Source organism: Pelobates fuscus, chromosome 3, assembly GCF_036172605.1.
Source record: "Pelobates fuscus isolate aPelFus1 chromosome 3, aPelFus1.pri, whole genome shotgun sequence".
NCBI classification, from domain to species: domain Eukaryota; kingdom Metazoa; phylum Chordata; class Amphibia; order Anura; family Pelobatidae; genus Pelobates; species Pelobates fuscus.
The window spans coordinates 426,820,826-426,841,189 of NC_086319.1; the positions used below are offsets into that span (position 1 = coordinate 426,820,826).

The following is a 20,364-nucleotide window of genomic DNA, read 5'->3' on the forward strand; positions in this document are numbered from 1 at the left end:
CTGGAAGTGGGGGGATGAAGGAGGTTCTGGCAGTTGGGGGATGAAGGAGGTTCTGGCAGTTGGGGGATGAAGGAGGTTCTGGCAGTTGGGGGATGAAGGAGGTTCTGGCAGTTGGGGGATGAAGGAGGTTCTGGCAGTTGGGGGATGAAGGAGGTTCTGGCAGTTGGGGGATGAAGGAGGTTCTGGCAGTTGGGGGATGAAGGAGGTTCTGGCAGTTGGGGGATGAAGGAGGTTCTGGCAGTTGGGGGATGAAGGAGGTTCTGGCAGTTGGGGGATGAAGGAGGTTCTGGCAGTTGGGGGATGAAGGAGGTTCTGGCAGTTGGGGGATGAAGGAGGTTCTGGCAGTTGTGGGATGAAGGAGGTTCTGGCAGTTGGGGGATGAAGGAGGTTCTGTCAGTTGGGGGATGAAGGAGGTTCTGGCAGTTGGGGGATGAAGGAGGTTCTGGCAGTTGGGGGATGAAGGAGGTTCTGGCAGTTGGGGGATGAAGGAGGTTCTGGCAGTTGGGGGATGAAGGAGGTTCTGGCAGTTGGGGGATGAAGGAGGTTCTGGCAGTTGGGGGATGAAGGAGGTTCTGGCAGTTGGGGGATGAAGGAGGTTCTGGCAGTTGTGGGATGAAGGAGGTTCTGGCAGTTGTGGGATGAAGGAGGTTCTGGCAGTTGTGGGATGAAGGAGGTTCTGGCAGTTGTGGGATGAAGGAGGTTCTGGCAGTTGGGGGATGAAGGAGGTTTTGGCAGTTGAGGGATGAAAGATGTTCTGGCAGTTGGGGGATGAAAGATGTTCTGGCAGTTGAGGGATGAAAGATGTTCTGGCAGTTGAGGGATGAAGGAGGTTCTGGCAGTTGGGGGATGAAGGAGGTTCTGGCAGTTGGGGGATGAAGGAGGTTCTGGTAGTTGGGGGATGAAGGAGGTTTTGGCAGTTGGGGATTTAGGAAGAAAATAAGATTTTTGGTAGTTTAGGGATATAGGAAGAGAAGGAGGTTCTGGTTGTTGGGGGATTTAGGAAGAGAAGGAGGTTTTGGTTGTTGGGGGATTTAGGAAGAGAAGGAGGTTTTGGTTGTTGGGGGATTTAGGAAGAGAAGGAGGTTTTGGTTGTTGGGGGATTTAGGAAGAGAAGGAGGCTCTGGCAGTTGAAGTGAAGGTGTAAATGGTTAAACATTAATACATAGTCTGTTATCTAAAGATGATAAAAAAAAAAAAAAAAGGTCAAAGTCTTTATTTTTTTAAATAAAATGGTCTCGCCTCTGCATAGCCTGCACAGCCTGACTTTACGTGGTGTTATAAGAGGGGGAGGAGGCGTGTGCTGGAGTAGGAAAGGCTGGACACTAATATTTTGTAAACTAGTAACTGGGTAGATTTAACCCCTTAAGGACACAACTTCTGGAATAAAAGGGAGTCATGACGGAATATTTCCATCATGTGTCCTTAAGGGGTTAAAGACTGACATGAATCACGGGGAAGCCTTTCTAAAGAGCTCGTAATCATTGACAGTCTCAACTCATAAGCTGTAAAACGAACGCTGGATCCAGTGATAATGGCAACTGTGCTGGCATAGTCCCCCATTACCAGCCATCTCTGTCCGTGCTACGTCACAATCTAAATGCACTCTGTCATAGTCCCCCATTACCCGCACTCTCTGTCCGTGCTACGTCACACTCTAAATGCACTCTTTCACAGTCACCCATTACCCGCACTCTCTGTCCGTGCTACGTCACACTCTAAATGCACTCTGTCATAGTCACCCATTACCTGCACTCTCTGTCCGTGCTACGTCACACTCTAAATGCACTCTGTCACAGTCACCCATTACCCGCACTCTCTGTCCGTGCTACGTCACACTCTAAATGCACTCTGTCATAGTCACCCATTACCCGCACTCTCTGTCCGTGCTACGTCACACTCTAAAAGCACTCTGTCACAGTCACCCATTACCTGCACTCTCTGTCCGTGCTACGTCACAATCTAAATGCACTCTGTCACAGTCACCCATTACCTGCACTCTCTGTCCGTGCTACGTCACACTCTAAATGCACTCTGTCACAGTCACCCATTACCTGCACTCTGTCCGTGCTGCGTCACACTCTAAATGCACTCTGTCACAGTCACCCCTTACCCGCACTCTCTGTCCGTGCTACGTCACACTCTAAATGCACTCTGTCATAGTCACCCATTACCTGCACTCTCTGTCCGTGCTACGTCACACTCTAAATGCACTCTGTCACAGTCACCCATTACCTGCCCTCTCTGTCCGTGCTACGTCACACTCTAAATGCACTCTGTCACAGTCACCCATTACCCGCACTCTGTCCGTGCTACGTCACAATCTAAATGCACTCTGTCATAGTCACCCATTACCTGCACTCTCTGTCCGTGCTACGTCACACTCTAAATGCACTCTGTCATAGTCACCCATTACCCCCACTCTCTGTCCGTGCTGCGTCACACTCTAAATGCACTCTGTCATAGTCACCCATTACCCGCACTCTCTGTCCGTGCTGTGTCACACTCTAAATGCACTCTGTCATAGTCACCCATTACCCGCACTCTCTGTCCGTGCTGTGTCGCACTCTGTCACAGTCACCCATTACCTGCACTCTCTGTCCGTGCTACGTCACACTCTAAATGCACTCTGTCACAGTCACCCATTACCCGCACTCTCTGTCCGTGCTACGTCACACTCTAAATGCACTCTGTCATAGTCACCCATTACCCGCACTCTCTGTCTGTGCTACATCACACTCTAAATGCACTCTGTCATAGTCACCCATTACCCGCACTCTCTGTCTGTGCTACGTCACACTCTAAATGCACTCTGTCATTGTCACCCATTACCTGCACTCTCTGTCCGTGCTACGTCACACTCTAAATGCACTCTGTCACAGTCACCCATTACCTGCACTCTGTCCGTGCTGCGTCACACTCTAAATGCACTCTGTCATAGTCACCCATTACCCGCACTCTCTGTCCGTGCTGTGTCACACTCTAAATGCACTCTGTCATAGTCACCCATTACCCGCACTCTCTGTCCGTGCTGTGTCACACTCTAAATGCACTCTGTCACAGTCACCCATAACCCGCACTCTCTGTCTGTGCTGTGTCACACTCTAAATGCACTCTGTCATAGTCACCCATTACCTGCACTCTCTGTCCGTGCTACGTCACACTCTAAATGCACTCTGTCACAGTCACCCATTACCTGCACTCTGTCCGTGCTGCGTCACACTCTAAATGCACTCTGTCACAGTCACCCATTACCCGCACTCTCTGTCCGTGCTACGTCACACTCTAAATGCACTCTGTCATAGTCACCCATTACCCGCACTCTCTGTCTGTGCTACGTCACACTCTAAATGCACTCTGTCATAGTCACCCATTACCTGCACTCTCTGTCCGTGCTACGTCACACTCTAAATGCACTCTGTCACAGTCACCCATTACCTGCACTCTCTGTCCGTGCTACGTCACACTCTAAATGCACTCTGTCACAGTCACCCATTACCTGCACTCTGTCCGTGCTGCGTCACACTCTAAATGCACTCTGTCACAGTCACCCATTACCCGCACTCTCTGTCCGTGCTACGTCACACTCTAAATGCACTCTGTCATAGTCACCCATTACCCGCACTCTCTGTCTGTGCTACGTCACACTCTAAATGCACTCTGTCATAGTCACCCATTACCTGCACTCTCTGTCCGTGCTACGTCACACTCTAAATGCACTCTGTCACAGTCACCCATTACCTGCACTCTCTGTCCGTGCTACGTCACACTCTAAATGCACTCTGTCACAGTCACACATTACCCGCACTCTGTCCATGCTTCGTCACACTCTAAATGCACTCTGTCACAGTCACCCATTACCTGCACTCTCTGTCCGTGCTACATCACACTCTAAATGCACTCTGTCATAGTCACCCATTACCCCCACTCTCTGTCCGTGCTGCGTCACACTCTAAATGCACTCTGTCATAGTCACCCATTACCCGCACTCTCTGTCCGTGCTGTGTCACACTCTAAATGCACTCTGTCATAGTCACCCATTACCCGCACTCTCTGTCCGTGCTGTGTCACACTCTAAATGCACTCTGTCACAGTCACCCATTACCTGCACTCTGTCCGTGCTGCGTCACACTCTAAATGCACTCTGTCACAGTCACCCATTACCCGCACTCTCTGTCCGTGCTACGTCACACTCTAAATGCACTCTGTCATAGTCACCCATTACCCGCACTCTCTGTCTGTGCTACATCACACTCTAAATGCACTCTGTCATAGTCACCCATTACCCGCACTCTCTGTCTGTGCTACGTCACACTCTAAATGCACTCTGTCATTGTCACCCATTACCTGCACTCTCTGTCCGTGCTACGTCACACTCTAAATGCACTCTGTCACAGTCACCCATTACCTGCACTCTGTCCGTGCTGCGTCACACTCTAAATGCACTCTGTCACAGTCACCCATTACCCGCACTCTCTGTCCGTGCTACGTCACACTCTAAATGCACTCTCTTATAGTCACCCATTACCCGCACTCTCTGTCCATGCTACGTCACACTCTAAATGCACTCTGTCATAGTCACCCATTACCTGCACTCTCTGTCCGTGCTACGTCACACTCTAAATGCACTCTGTCATAGTCACCCATTACCTGTACTCTCTGTCCGTGCTACGTCACACTCTAAATGCACTCTGTCATAGTCACCCATTACCTGCACTCTCTGTCCGTGCTACGTCACACTCTAAATGCACTCTGTCACAGTCACCCATTACCTGCACTCTGTCCGTGCTGCGTCACACTCTAAATGCACTCTGTCACAGTCACCCATTACCTGCACTCTCTGTCCGTGCTACGTCACACTCTAAATGCACTCTGTCACAGTCACCCATTACCCGCACTCTCTGTCCGTGCTACGTCACACTCTAAATGCACTCTGTCACAGTCACCCATTACCCGCACTCTCTGTCCATGCTTCGTCACACTCTAAATGCACTCTGTCACAGTCACCCATTACCTGCACTCTGTCCGTGCTACGTCACACTCTAAATGCACTCTGTCATAGTCACCCATTACCCCCACTCTCTGTCCGTGCTACGTCACACTCTAAATGCACTCTGTCACAGTCACCCATTACCCGCACTCTCTGTCCGTGCTACGTCACACTCTAAATGCACTCTGTCACAGTCACCCATTACCCGCACTCTCTGTCCATGCTTCGTCACACTCTAAATGCACTCTGTCACAGTCACCCATTACCTGCACTCTCTGTCCGTGCTACGTCACACTCTAAATGCACTCTGTCATAGTCACCCATTACCCGCACTCTCTGTCCGTGCTGCGTCACACTCTAAATGCACTCTGTCACAGTCACCCATTACCTGCACTCTCTGTCCGTGCTACGTCACACTCTAAATGCACTCTGTCACAGTCACCCATTACCTGCACTCTCTGTCCGTGCTACGTCACACTCTAAATGCACTCTGTCATTGTCACCCATTACCTGCACTCTCTGTCCGTGCTACGTCACACTCTAAATGCACTCTGTCACAGTCACCCATTACCTGCACTCTGTCCGTGCTGCGTCACACTCTAAATGCACTCTGTCACAGTCACCCATTACCCGCACTCTCTGTCCGTGCTACGTCACACTCTAAATGCACTCTGTCACAGTCACCCATTACCTGCACTCTGTCCGTGCTGCGTCACACTCTAAATGCACTCTGTCACAGTCACCCATTACCCGCACTCTCTGTCCGTGCTACGTCACACTCTAAATGCACTCTGTCATAGTCACCCATTACCTGCACTCTCTGTCCGTGCTACGTCACACTCTAAATGCACTCTGTCACAGTCACCCATTACCTGCACTCTGTCCGTGCTGCGTCACACTCTAAATGCACTCTTTTACAGTCACCCATTACCCGCACTCTCTGTCTGTGCTACATCACACTCTAAATGCACTCTGTCACAGTCACCCATTACCTGCACTCTGTCCGTGCTGCGTCACACTCTAAATGCACTCTGTCACAGTCACCCATTACCTGCACTCTGTCCGTGCTGCGTCACACTCTAAATGCACTCTGTCACAGTCACCCATTACCCGCACTCTCTGTCCGTGCTACGTCACACTCTAAATGCACTCTGTCACAGTCACCCATTACCCGCACTCTCTGTCCGTGCTACGTCACACTCTAAATGCACTCTGTCACAGTCACCCATTACCCGCACTCTCTGTCCATGCTTCGTCACACTCTAAATGCACTCTGTCACAGTCACCCATTACCTGCACTCTCTGTCCGTGCTACGTCACACTCTAAATGCACTCTTTCACAGTCACCCATTACCCGCACTCTCTGTCCGTGCTACGTCACACTCTAAATGCACTCTGTCATAGTCACCCATTACCCGCACTCTCTGTCCGTGCTGCGTCACACTCTAAATGCACTCTGTCACAGTCACCCATTACCCGCACTCTCTGTCCGTGCTACGTCACACTCTAAATGCACTCTGTCATAGTCACCCATTACCTGCACTCTCTGTCCGTGCTACGTCACACTCTAAATGCACTCTGTCACAGTCACCCATTACCTGCACTCTGTCCGTGCTGCGTCACACTCTAAATGCACTCTTTTACAGTCACCCATTACCCGCACTCTCTGTCTGTGCTACATCACACTCTAAATGCACTCTGTCACAGTCACCCATTACCTGCACTCTGTCCGTGCTGCGTCACACTCTAAATGCACTCTGTCACAGTCACCCATTACCTGCACTCTGTCCGTGCTGCGTCACACTCTAAATGCACTCTGTCACAGTCACCCATTACCCGCACTCTCTGTCCGTGCTACGTCACACTCTAAATGCACTCTGTCACAGTCACCCATTACCCGCACTCTCTGTCCGTGCTACGTCACACTCTAAATGCACTCTGTCACAGTCACCCATTACCCGCACTCTCTGTCCATGCTTCGTCACACTCTAAATGCACTCTGTCACAGTCACCCATTACCTGCACTCTCTGTCCGTGCTACGTCACACTCTAAATGCACTCTTTCACAGTCACCCATTACCCGCACTCTCTGTCCGTGCTACGTCACACTCTAAATGCACTCTGTCATAGTCACCCATTACCCGCACTCTCTGTCCGTGCTACGTCACACTCTAAATGCACTCTGTCATAGTCACCCATTACCCGCACTCTCTGTCCATGCTACGTCACACTCTAAATGCACTCTGTCACAGTCACCCATTACCTGCACTCTGTCCGTGCTGCGTCACACTCTAAATGCACTCTGTCACAGTCACCCATTACCTGCACTCTGTCCGTGCTGCGTCACACTCTAAATGCACTCTGTCACAGTCACCCATTACCCGCACTCTCTGTCTGTGCTACATCACACTCTAAATGCACTCTGTCACAGTCACCCATTACCTGCACTCTGTCCGTGCTGCGTCACACTCTAAATGCACTCTGTCACAGTCACCCATTACCTGCACTCTGTCCGTGCTGCGTCACACTCTAAATGCACTCTGTCACAGTCACCCATTACCCGCACTCTCTGTCCGTGCTACGTCACACTCTAAATGCACTCTGTCACAGTCACCCATTACCCGCACTCTCTGTCCGTGCTACGTCACACTCTAAATGCACTCTGTCACAGTCACCCATTACCCGCACTCTCTGTCCATGCTTCGTCACACTCTAAATGCACTCTTTCACAGTCACCCATTACCCGCACTCTCTGTCCGTGCTACGTCACACTCTAAATGCACTCTGTCATAGTCACCCATTACCCGCACTCTCTGTCCGTGCTACGTCACACTCTAAATGCACTCTGTCATAGTCACCCATTACCCGCACTCTCTGTCCATGCTACGTCACACTCTAAATGCACTCTGTCATAGTCACCCATTACCCGCACTCTCTGTCCGTGCTACGTCACACTCTAAATGCACTCTGTCACAGTCACCCATTACCTGCACTCTGTCCGTGCTGCGTCACACTCTAAATGCACTCTGTCACAGTCACCCATTACCCGCACTCTCTGTCCGTGCTACGTCACACTCTAAATGCACTCTGTCATAGTCACCCATTACCCGCACTCTCTGTCTGTGCTACGTCACACTCTAAATGCACTCTGTCATTGTCACCCATTACCTGCACTCTCTGTCCGTGCTACGTCACACTCTAAATGCACATGATCTCACATCACAAACGCCTATGGGATCAACACATGAGTACAAGCACAAAAAGAGAAGTCCTGCGCTTAAGCAGCAAGGACTACAACACACATCAGCCCCAATATATAGTAAAAACCAAAGAAAAGAAAATGTTACTTGCGCTTTCTCCTTAATCCCTATGTATATTTAGACAAATGGAGGTCATTTAGTTGCTCCAATGGCCATTGGAGGGATGCCCGCCTGCCAACGTCAAGGCAGACCCCCCCTAAGCGGGTCCTAACACTGACCCTTCAGCCTGCTTCCTTGAGCTTCTGGCAAAGATATCTCTAATGAGACAGAAAGGGGTATTTTTATATACACCCCTTTACTTATTAACCCTTAATAGGGAACACATGGGATGGGTAGCAGCATTGTAACCAGGCTGTGTGATACAAAGTAAATACAAATACAAAAAGAGAAGTCCTGCGCTTAAGCAGCAAGGACTACAACACACATCAGCCCCAATATATAGTAAAAACCAAAGAAAAGAAAATGATACTTGCGCTTTCTCCTTAATCCCTATGTATATTTAGACAAATGGAGGTCATTTAGTTGCTCCAATGGCCATTGGAGGGATGCCCGCCTGCCAACATCAAGGCAGACCCCCCCTAAGCGGGTCCTAACACTGACCCTTCAGCCTGCTTCCTTGAGCTTCTGGCAAAGATATCTCTAATGAGACAGAAAGGGGTATTTTTTATATACACCCCTTTACTTATTAACCCTTAATAGGGAACACATGGGATGGGTAGCAGCATTGTAACCAGGCTGTGTGATACAAAGTAAATACAAATACAAAAAGAGAAGTCCTGCGCTTAAGCAGCAAGGACTACAACACACATCAGCCCCAATATATAGTAAAAACCAAAGAAAAGAAAATGTTACTTGCGCTTTCTCCTTAATCCCTATGTATATTTAGACAAATGGAGGTCATTTAGTTGCTCCAATGGCCATTGGAGGGATGCCCGCCTGCCAACGTCAAGGCAGACCCCCCCTAAGCGGGTCCTAACACTGACCCTTCAGCCTGCTTCCTTGAGCTTCTGGCAAAGATATCTCTAATGAGACAGAAAGGGGTATTTTTTATATACACCCCTTTACTTATTAACCCTTAATAGGGAACACATGGGATGGGTAGCAGCATTGTAACCAGGCTGTGTGATACAAAGTAAATACAAATACAAAAAGAGAAGTCCTGCGCTTAAGTAGCAAGGACTACAACACACATCAGCCCCAATATATAGTAAAAACCAAAGAAAAGAAAATGTTACTTGCGCTTTCTCCTTAATCCCTATGTATATTTAGACAAATGGAGGTCATTTAGTTGCTCCAATGGCCATTGGAGGGATGCCCGCCTGCCAACGTCAAGGCAGACCCCCACTAAGTGGGTCCTAACACTGACCCTTCAGCCTGCTTCCTTGAGCTTCTGGCAAAGATATCTCTAATGAGACAGAAAGGGGTATTTTTTATATACACCCCTTTACTTATTAACCCTTAATAGGGAACACATGGGATGGGTAGCAGCATTGTAACCAGGCTGTGTGATACAAAGTAAATACAAATACAAAAAGAGAAGTCCTGCGCTTAAGCAGCAAGGACTACAACACACATCAGCCCCAATATATAGTAAAAACCAAAGAAAAGAAAATGTTACTTGCGCTTTCTCCTTAATCCCTATGTATATTTAGACAAATGGAGGTCATTTAGTTGCTCCAATGGCCATTGGAGGGATGCCCGCCTGCCAACGTCAAGGCAGACCCCCCCTAAGCGGGTCCTAACACTGACCCTTCAGCCTGCTTCCTTGAGCTTCTGGCAAAGATATCTCTAATGAGACAAAAAGGGGTATTTTTTATATACACCCCTTTACTTATTAACCTTTAATAGGGAACACATGGGATGGGTAGCAGCATTGTAACCAGGCTGTGTGATACAAAGTAAATACAAATAAAAAAAGAGAAGTCCTGCGCTTAAGCAGCAAGGACTACAACACACATCAGCCCCAATATATAGTAAAAACCAAAGAAAAGAAAATGTTACTTGCGCTTTCTCCTTAATCCCTATGTATATTTAGACAAATGGAGGTCATTTAGTTGCTCCAATGGCCATTGGAGGGATGCCCGCCTGCCAACGTCAGGGCAGACCCCCCCTAAGCGGGTCCTAACACTGACCCTTCAGCCTGCTTCCTTGAGCTTCTGGCAAAGATATCTCTAATGAGACAGAAAGGGGTATTTTTTATATACACCCCTTTACTTATTAACCCTTAATAGGGAACACATGGGATGGGTAGCAGCATTGTAACCAGGCTGTGTGATACAAAGTAAATACAAATACAAAAAGAGAAGTCCTGCGCTTAAGCAGCAAGGACTACAACACACATCAGCCCCAATATATAGTGAAAACCAAAGAAAAGAAAATGTTACTTGCGCTTTCTCCTTAATCCCTATGTATATTTAGACAAATGGAGGTCATTTAGTTGCTCCAATGGCCATTGGAGGGATGCCCGCCTGCCAACGTCAAGGCAGACCCCCCCTAAGCGGGTCCTAACACTGACCCTTCAGCCTGCTTCCTTGAGCTTCTGGCAAAGATATCTCTAATGAGACAGAAAGGGGTATTTTTTATATACACCCCTTTACTTATTAACCCTTAATAGGGAACACATGGGATGGGTAGCAGCATTGTAACCAGGCTGTGTGATACAAAGTAAATACAAATACAAAAAGAGAAGTCCTGCGCTTAAGCAGCAAGGACTACAACACACATCAGCCCCAATATATAGTAAAAACCAAAGAAAAGAAAATGTTACTTGCGCTTTCTCCTTAATCCCTATGTATATTTAGACAAATGGAGGTCATTTAGTTGCTCCAATGGCCATTGGAGGGATGCCCGCCTGCCAACGTCAAGGCAGACCCCCCCTAAGCGGGTCCTAACACTGACCCTTCAGCCTGCTTCCTTGAGCTTCTGGCAAAGATATCTCTAATGAGACAGAAAGGGGTATTTTTTATATGGGAATAATGGGCAGTATGGGAATAATGTATACAAGATGTTCTGGCGGGCAGTATGGGAATAATGTTTACGAGATGTTCTTGGGGCAGTATGGGAATAATGTTACGAGATGTTCTGGGGCAGTATGGGAATAATGTTTACGAGATGTTCTGGGGGCAGTATGGGAATAATGTTTACGAGATGTTCTGGGGCAGTATGGGAATAATGTTTACGAGATGTTCTTAGGGCAGTATGGGAATAATGTTTACAAGATGTTCTGGGACAGTATGGGAATAATGTTTACGAGATGTTCTGGGGCAGTATGGGAATAATGTTTACGAGATGTTCTAGGGCAGTATGGGAATAATGTATATGAGATGTTCTGGCAGGCAGTATGGGAATAATGTTTACGAGATGTTCTTGGGGCACTATGGGAATAATGTTACGAGATGTTCTGGGGGCAGTATGGGAATAATATTTACCAGATGTTCTGGGGGCAGTATGGGAATAATGTTTATGAGATGTTCTTGGGGCAGTATGTGAATAATGTTTATGAGATGTTCTAGGGCAGTATGGGAATAATGTATATGAGATGTTCTGGCAGGCAGTATGGGAATAATGTTTACGAGATGTTCTTGGGGCAGTATGGGAATAATGTTACGAGATGTTCTCGGGGCAGTATGGGAATAATGTTTACGAGATGTTCTGGGGCAGTATGGGAATAATGTTCACGAGATGTTCTAGGGCAGTATGGGAATAATGTATATGAGATGTTCTGGCAGGCAGTATGGGAATAATGTTTACGAGATGTTCTTGGGGCAGTATGGGAATACTGTTTACGAGATGTTCTTGGGGCAGTATGGGAATAATGTTACAAGATGTTCTGGGGGCAGTATGGGAATAATGTTTACGAGATGTTCTTAGGGCAGTATGGGAATAATGTTTACAAGATGTTCTGGGACAGTATGGGAATAATGTTTACGAGATGTTCTGGGGGCAGTATGGGAATAATGTTTACGAGATGTTCTGGGGCAGTATGGGAATAATGTTTACGAGATGTTCTAGGGCAGTATGGGAATAATGTATATGAGATGTTCTGCCAGGCAGTATGGGAATAATGTTTACGAGATGTTCTTGGGGCAGTATGGGAATAATGTTTACGAGATGTTCTTGGGGCAGTATGGGAATAATGTTACAAGATGTTCTGGGGCAGTGTGGGAATAATGTTTACGAGATGTTCTGGGGCAGTATGTGAATAATGTTTACTAGATGTTCTGGGGGCAGTATGTGAATAATGTTTACGAGATGTTCTGGCGGGAAGTATGGGAATAATGTTTATGAGATGTTCTTGGGGCAGTATGGGAATAATGTTTACGAGATGTTCTTGGGGCAGTATGGGAATAATGTATATGAGATGTTCTGTGGCAGTATGGGAATAATGTTTACGAGATGTTCTGGGGGCAGTATGGGAATAATGTTTACAAGATGTTCCTGGGGCAGTATGGGAATAATGTTTACGAGATGTTCTGGGGGCAGTATGGGAATAATGTTTACGAGATGTTCTGGCGGGCAGTGTGGGAATAATGTATACGAGATGTTCTGGCGGGCAGTATGGGAATAATGTATATGAGATGTTCTTGGGGCAGTATGGGAATAATGTATATGAGATGTTCTGGCGGGCAGTATGGGTATAATGTTTATGAGATGTTCTTAGGGCAGTATGGCAATAATGTTTACGAGATGTTCTGGGGCAGTATGGGAACAATGTTTACGAGATGTTCTGGGGGCAGTATGGGAATAATGTATATGAGATGTTCTGGCAGGCAGTATGGGAATAATGTTTACAAGATGTTCTTGGGGCAGTATGGGAATAATGTTTACGAGATGTTCTTGGGGCAGTATGGGAATAATGTTACGAGATGTTCTCGGGGCAGTATGGGAATAATGTTTACGAGATGTTCTGGGGCAGTATGGGAATAATGTTTATGAGATGTTCTGGGGGCAGTATGGGAATAATGTATACAAGATGTTCTGGGGGCAGTATGGAAATAATGTTTACGATTTGTTCTGGCGGGCAGTATGGGAATAATGTATACGAGATGTTGTGGTGGGCAGTATGGGAATAATGTTTACTAGATGTTCTGGGGGCAGTATGTGAATAATGTTTACGAGATATTATGGCGGGCAGTATGGGAATAATGTATACGAGATGTTCTGGTGGGCAGTATGGGAATAATGTATACAAGATGTTCTGGCGGGCAGTATGGGAATAATGTTTACGAGATGTTCTGGGGTCAGTATGGAAATAATGTTTACGATTTGTTCTGGCGGGCAGTATGGGAATAATGTATACGAGATGTTCTGGCGGGCAGTATGGGAATGATGTTTACGAGATGTTCTAGGGGCAGTATGGGAATAATGTTTACGAGATGTTCTTGGGGCATTATGGGAATAATGTTTACAAGATGTTCTGGGACAGTATGGGAATAATGTTTACGAGATGTTCTGGGGGCAGTATGGGAATAATGTTTACGAGATGTTCTGGGGCAGTATGGGAATAATGTTTACGAGATGTTCTAGGGCAGTATGGGAATAATGTATATGAGATGTTCTGGCAGGCAGTATGGGGATAATGTTTACGAGATGTTCTTGGGGCAGTATGGGAATAATGTTACAAGATGTTCTGGGGCAGTATGGGAATAATGTTTTACGAGATGTTCTGGAGCAGTATGTGAATAATGTTTACTAGATGTTCTGGGGGCAGTATGTGAATAATGTTTACGAGATGTTCTGGCGGTAAGTATGGGAATAATGTTTATGAGATGTTCTTGGGGCAGTATGGGAATAATGTTTACAAGATGTTCTTGGGGCAGTATGGGACTAATGTATATGAGATGTTCTTTGGCAGTATGGGAATAATGTTTACGAGATGTTCTGGTGGGCAGTATGCAGCTTGGCTGGGGTATCGCTGTCCTCCACCCACCCTGGACCTAAGGGGTGGACCTCTCCTCCTTCTGAGAATGTAGCAGGTAGAGCTGTGTAGCTCATTCAAGAGCTAGTGATTATAGCCAGTATAGCAGTCCGAAGCAGGTATAACTGATATAGCTGTTGCCTACAATCACGAGACAATGCTGCGTGTTGAGGGTGAAGTGGACTGATTTTAATGGGACCACACTTGGCCTTTTATGACAATCCCCATGCAAGGAGTACTCCTACCTGGACCTGATGGAAGACTGAATTACAACGTCACAGGCCAATGACAACAGTGTTACAATACATGGCACTCCCATACATAAACAGATAATCCCTCCTCTGGGCCTGGGAGATAATTGGATCAGGAACCCAGCTAAGATAATGTGCAGAACCCTTAAACTCCCAGGCCTCTGGTAGAGGACCCGAGCATGAGGAATAAACATACCACCCAGGAGGGGTGAGAAAAACAATTAATTCTGCATCCTGTATAAACTATGCCATCTATAAAAACCCCAAAACATGATTATTGGGAGAGCTGGGGGACAAGGGGGGCAGTATGGGAATAATGTTTACGAGATGATACTGTCCCCCCAGACTGTGTTTTGACTTCTCCACCCCTTCCCAGAAATAATGTTTATGTGATGATCTTGTGCAATATGGGAATCATTTTACGTGATGATCAGGGTGGGCAGTATAGGAATGTTAATGTGACAAGCCTTTCCCTTCAGACTGTGTTTTGACTTTGTCCTCCCATTTACCAGTTCCATGACCGCTGTGGTCTCTTTCTGTTCACAGGTCCCCTGGGCTGTGCACTCTCTTCCCGGTTTGGTTTTCGACCTGTTATCGTATTAGGGGGCCTTCTCGCTTCTCTGGGGATGTTTTGTGCCTCCTTCGCCAAGAGCCTATACCAGCTTTATCTGTGCATCGGGGTAATGTCGGGTAAGTAACCAAATATTACTACTTACTGACTAAGGTAGCAGGCCAGTAAAAGAAATAAATTAAAATGGGAATTAACACAATCTTTAGTTAATTTAGAGATCTAAGACTTTATTAATTGTGTTCATAGAATACAAGCTAGCAGTTAATAACAAAGAGAGGAATACCCAAATTAAACAATCCAGCACCCGTTTCCCTCAATAGATCTGATCATGAAAAAAACGAACTGAAACACTGAGCTAAAATAAAGAAATAAAATCCATGTCCTCCTCTCACTCACCCAGAGAGTTCACATAATACATTAAACACAAGCCATCAGCAATCCTTTCTGGCCCAGGTGCTGTCTGTGTTCTGTGAGGTCCGCACTTTGCAATGGACGCCCAGATAGAACATAACTCCTGACCGGTTAAAGCAGCCAAGTGCATTTTTCTCCTATTCCGGTCTTTTATCAGTGGCGTACTAGGATGGAGTCTGACAGGTACATTTTAATGTACTTCTATCAGAGATATTCACTAATGTGAGAATTCATAGTAAATTTCAAATTTAAGGACAGAGTAGCTGAACTTAATGTATAGCTGAGAATTTTTTTTTAATCTTTTTTTAAAATTAATTTTGATTTTTCACTTTAGTGAATAACCCTGCATAAATATTAATTAAAATGATCTTTAATTGACGCACTACACTAGTATACAATACATTTTATTTACAAGGACACTATCGTGACCAAAACAATTTTATCCTAAATAAGCACTTTATGTGTCTTTCATTGATGATCCTCCAATTGGGACAAAACCTAAAACGCTGTTAGATTTGTTGTACTTAGGGAGCTGTGATCTGGTTCCGTCAAGGCGGTAAATGTACTGTAATGCTGACATGTTGACCATTCTCAGCCCGACGCAATAGTTTGAAAGGCACTGTCTGGCTAGGGTTTGTTAAAAAAACTGCCATCAGTACTCGACCTTGATGAGGAAAGCAGCTTCTCCATTTGTCCAAGGGTCATCCGTCGATGTGGATGGTCAAGCAGTTCTCCAATCCCCATGATGCGCATCCGAGTCCACTATAAAGATTCGGACAGGGCCGAATGGATCCTTTCCATTTCCCTTTGATCTACGAAGCGAATGGTCTCAACTGAGAAAAAAAAATCTACCACACGGGCTAGTGTGCGGAGGGGCTCTTGGCCACACCCTAGATGTCTCCGGTAATCGAAGCGGATTGAGGACACCTGTGACTGTGGTAGACAAACAAACTCCTAAGGATGCGTCTATCCAGAATCTCAAGAACCTCACCCATGGGTTTATCCGCCTTCTTCCGAAACTCTGAGGTCATTGCGATCTAATGGTCTGGGGTACCCCACTCATCATCCTTCATGCGCCACCTGGTTTTGTGATCTAAGAGTCCCCTAATGGCCTGAGGTGCTGGAGCGGAGAGTGTTATCCCTATCGAATCCACATAGCTGTCATTGTCGGTACCTGAATTAGGTGGGTGAGCGGAAGATAAAATTCAGGACGGCATCTGTAAGCGATTAGTGTACAGAGGGAGAGTCCTCCTCAAGCGAATCTTGCTATCTATCTTCATCTTCGGAGGTTTAGAGGTCCTCCCTACATGAATCCCAAAAGTGCTCATGGCCAAGGGATGCAGTACTGCACAAAGGGCTCCATTCTTTACTCACGCCTAGCGCGTACTGAGTACTTGTAGATCTGGGGTTGAGGGTCTACCCTCTTCCAGTAACGCTTGCAAGATAGTGCATGTCTGCTTTAAAGGCATCCGAAACCCTTGCTTCCTCCGGTGGGAGAAACTGCCTGCGGTGGTTGTCCATATTGGCATGAATAATAATAATAATAATAACATTGATAGATTGCCTGTTCAGTACAATGTCGAATATGAAAATTATATATCTGTACTAACTGGGGCTCACCCAGTATGAGTAACAAAACTCCAGGAGTAGATCCAGTATGGAGGTACGGTGTCACCGCAAGCATCATAGGGGTTGTAGTGTCATGGATAGAAATTAATGTTAGTAAAATGTCTATTTATTATATGTACCTGTGTTCATTCACTACTCAAAATAGCCACTAGAGCACCCCCTCCCATCGACTAAAGAATTTCATGTAATAAGATGGCGTCTCCATCCGGAGCTGCACCTCACACCCTGTAGGAAGTCCATCAAGATAAAACACTTAAACAAATACCAATTAAAATGTACATTTCATGTCCTCCCATATTTTGCATATGATGTATTTTTGCCTTTATAAGGGGCTTGCCGCCCCCTAAGTAAACATTCCTCAAAGCTTTCATTAACTGATTCTGTAGTCAGTGTGATTTCTTCGGCGTGCACACAGTTATACTTTGAAATCTGGACAGGGGCAGATACTCAAGCAAACACTTGGTTTGGTCTAAAACAATTTGGCGCCCAACGTGGCATGTTGTTCCCCTGAATGGATTGATTGTGGATATGTATTTTTATGTGAATGTGATGTATGGTTTTAGAGTTATGAAAGTTGGGTAGAAAGTATGTTTTAACTGTATGTATAATTGAGTTTCCTCTCAGGATAAGGGGAGGGAATATGTGTGATGTAACTGATGTGTGAGTGGTTGTTTTATACCTCCCTGTGGGCAGACCTGTATTTGTAACAACTGCAATAAAAACCAGGCTGGGTGTGCCAGCACCTCAGATTATGCTTGCCCCTCAATACGTAGCCTTGTCTCGTTATTGGAGGGAACTGCTATATCACACTGGGGATTGCTATGTTCTACATACTCCCCTGAGCTTTAATCACTTTGTTCTTGTTCCTGATACCCTCTCCTGGAGGAGAGGTCTTTCCCACACGGTCCTGAATGCTGGAGGTTCATTCAGGGTGGAAGGAAGACGGAGCGGCTCCAGTTAAGCTACGGCGGTTGTGGAGTCTGCGGTGGTTGTGGTGTCGTCTGCAGTGCTGGGAGTCCTCAGGAAGCGTTAGGAGCATCCGTCAACGGAAGGTGATCCGTTACAACAGGTCTAGTCAGGGGTGGTGGAACTAATTGTGTCCAGTGTGCTTGCCTGCAGAGTTGCAGGAGCTCAGTATCAAGAATTTGTGGTAGTGTGTGTGGCATACTCAGTGGGATGTCCGTTTCCCACTTGGTTCTAATCTGATGTTGGTAGCTAATTCTCCTAAACTAACGATCTGTAAGGTCACGGTGTAATGGGGTGTGGGCTAATGTCTAGTTGTTCCACTCGGTGTGACTGGTCATCGGCAGGTCTTACGTCAGCAAGTCAGTTGTCCCCTTGGTGTCATTCCTTGCGTCTGTCTGGCTAGTGTAGTGTAAGGTTGACATGTTGCGTTCAGCGAGTCATGTTGGGTGGGGAGGGGTGGGGGGTTGTTGTGATGGTACAATCCGTTACTCCGTCAAGTATTCCCTTCTTCCCATAAAAGAAAATCACCCAATATTCCACGAGTAGAAATATCCCTGGGATCGCCAAATAATCCACACATAAGCCAAAGCTTAATGCTGGAACAAGACTGACTTTTAATGACACACACTCTGCTTTTATGCATTTCTCCCCTGCAAGAGAGACGCCCACAGACAATTATGAATTACCCAATCACACAATGGTTACATCCCACACATCTCCTCCCCTTAGCCTGAGAGGTAACTCAATTATACGTACAGTTTAAAACATACTTTTTACCTAACATTCATAACTCTAAAACCATACATCACATTCACATAAAAATTACATATTCACAAGCAATCCATTCAGGGGAACAACATATTAAAAAATGGCATGAATCAGACCAGGGGTTCAAAAGTTAGTAAAAGTATATTTTGGTCCCTGGCTGGCAGCATGGCAATCTGGTTTAAACACGTTTTACAGAGGCCTCTATCCTGGAGACAATGGGGAAAGTAATCCAATTATCCAGGGCTAGAGGCAGACTCCATTGAGCACATGGTTGCAAAAAGACATAAAACACTTTAAAATACATACAGTCACCTTTTACACATAACACACAGACATTTCACATATCCCCAGATAGCTGGGATCTGAGCGCACAAAACTACCGAATAGCGCTCAGATCCTATTCACACAGTTCAATTGCCATGGAGCTAAAGTCTTTCCCATAGTCTTTCATTATATGAATGGGCTCCATGGCATAGCTATCTGGGGTATCACCGTTCACACAGGGCAAGTACCGAATGACCCCACTGCATTTAAAGGGCCAGAATGAGTGACATACACTCTGGTATGGCCGAATACTGTTTTTAAAGGGCCCATAGTCCAAAGGCAGCAGGCGGGCAGCCAGGCTTCTCCAATGCAATGTGGCGAGATTGCTCTCGTCACAGTTGTTCTAATAGGAGCCTGTGTCTCACATAAAGGTCCTTGTCATGTGTCCCTGGAATTAAGAAGTCAGTGTTGCGTGTCCTAACGCCCTCCTTTTGTCAGCGGGGTTTTAAGTCCTGTGTGCGTGGGCGTACCTTGCTGTAGTTTGGGCGTATGCACTTGCAAGTGTTGGTTGCGTCGTGTTGGGGAACCATGTTTCTGTATATTGTATAGCATTTCAAATATACAGTGCATATTACCAGCATTTTTCGGTCTCCCATCTCCTCCTTCTCTCAACCTAACTTATCTTTAGTGTGCCGTCTACATAGTCAGGGTAATGTCTAGGTTAGTTCAGTGTGGACCCCAGCCTATTCCTCTCCCTTCCCCTTTAGCCCCTGGTCCCTTAGTCATTCTACTATTGCAACCTGGCTCCTGTCCGTATGTCCGTCTTACTTAGCACAACCTAGCAAAACAATTTCACAAGTATAAGTTCCCCCAGGTACCCTCCTCCTCACTCCCGCCACCCCCAGACAATATCCCAGACAACTTTTAGAGTAGCGATGTGGTACAGTGAGAGTACCACCACATCACCATCTCCGGGTGACGGCACCCCGGATCCCCAGAGTGTCATTGTTGTATTGCGGGTTTCGAGTGTCCTGTAAATGTCCATCTGTCTTATGCAACGTCTCAGATTGTATCTTGTGGGCATATACGGGCTTTTCCCCCCCAAGGGCTGCAGCATGCGTGCCTGATGTTCCCCACCCCTTTCAGGCCCCCCCCCCCCCCATTCAACTTGGTTGTGCGTCCCATCCCAAGGAGTGTGCTATCATGGTGTTTATAGGCCCCGCTGTGGCTGTCCATGTAAATGTCCCTACTTAAGTATGAGTGCAAAGCAGGACTTATCTGTTTTCTGCGGTATACAGGACGACTCTGGTTTCCTTAAGGGTCTGGCGTCTCGGGTAGAG

The 20,364-nt window shown here is 46.5% G+C and overlaps 1 protein-coding gene across 2 annotated transcripts in view; it reads left to right on the forward strand.

The window, feature by feature from the left end:
* The window catches only part of LOC134603667 (monocarboxylate transporter 13-like), a 125,217-nt gene that overhangs the window by 30,478 nt on the left and 74,375 nt on the right, over nt 1-20,364 (forward strand). For both annotated transcript variants that reach the window (XM_063449850.1, XM_063449849.1), the window contains exon 3: nt 14,962-15,105. In XM_063449850.1, coding sequence (XP_063305920.1) covers nt 14,962-15,105 — 144 coding nt within the window. The remainder of the gene's footprint in view (nt 1-14,961; nt 15,106-20,364) is intronic.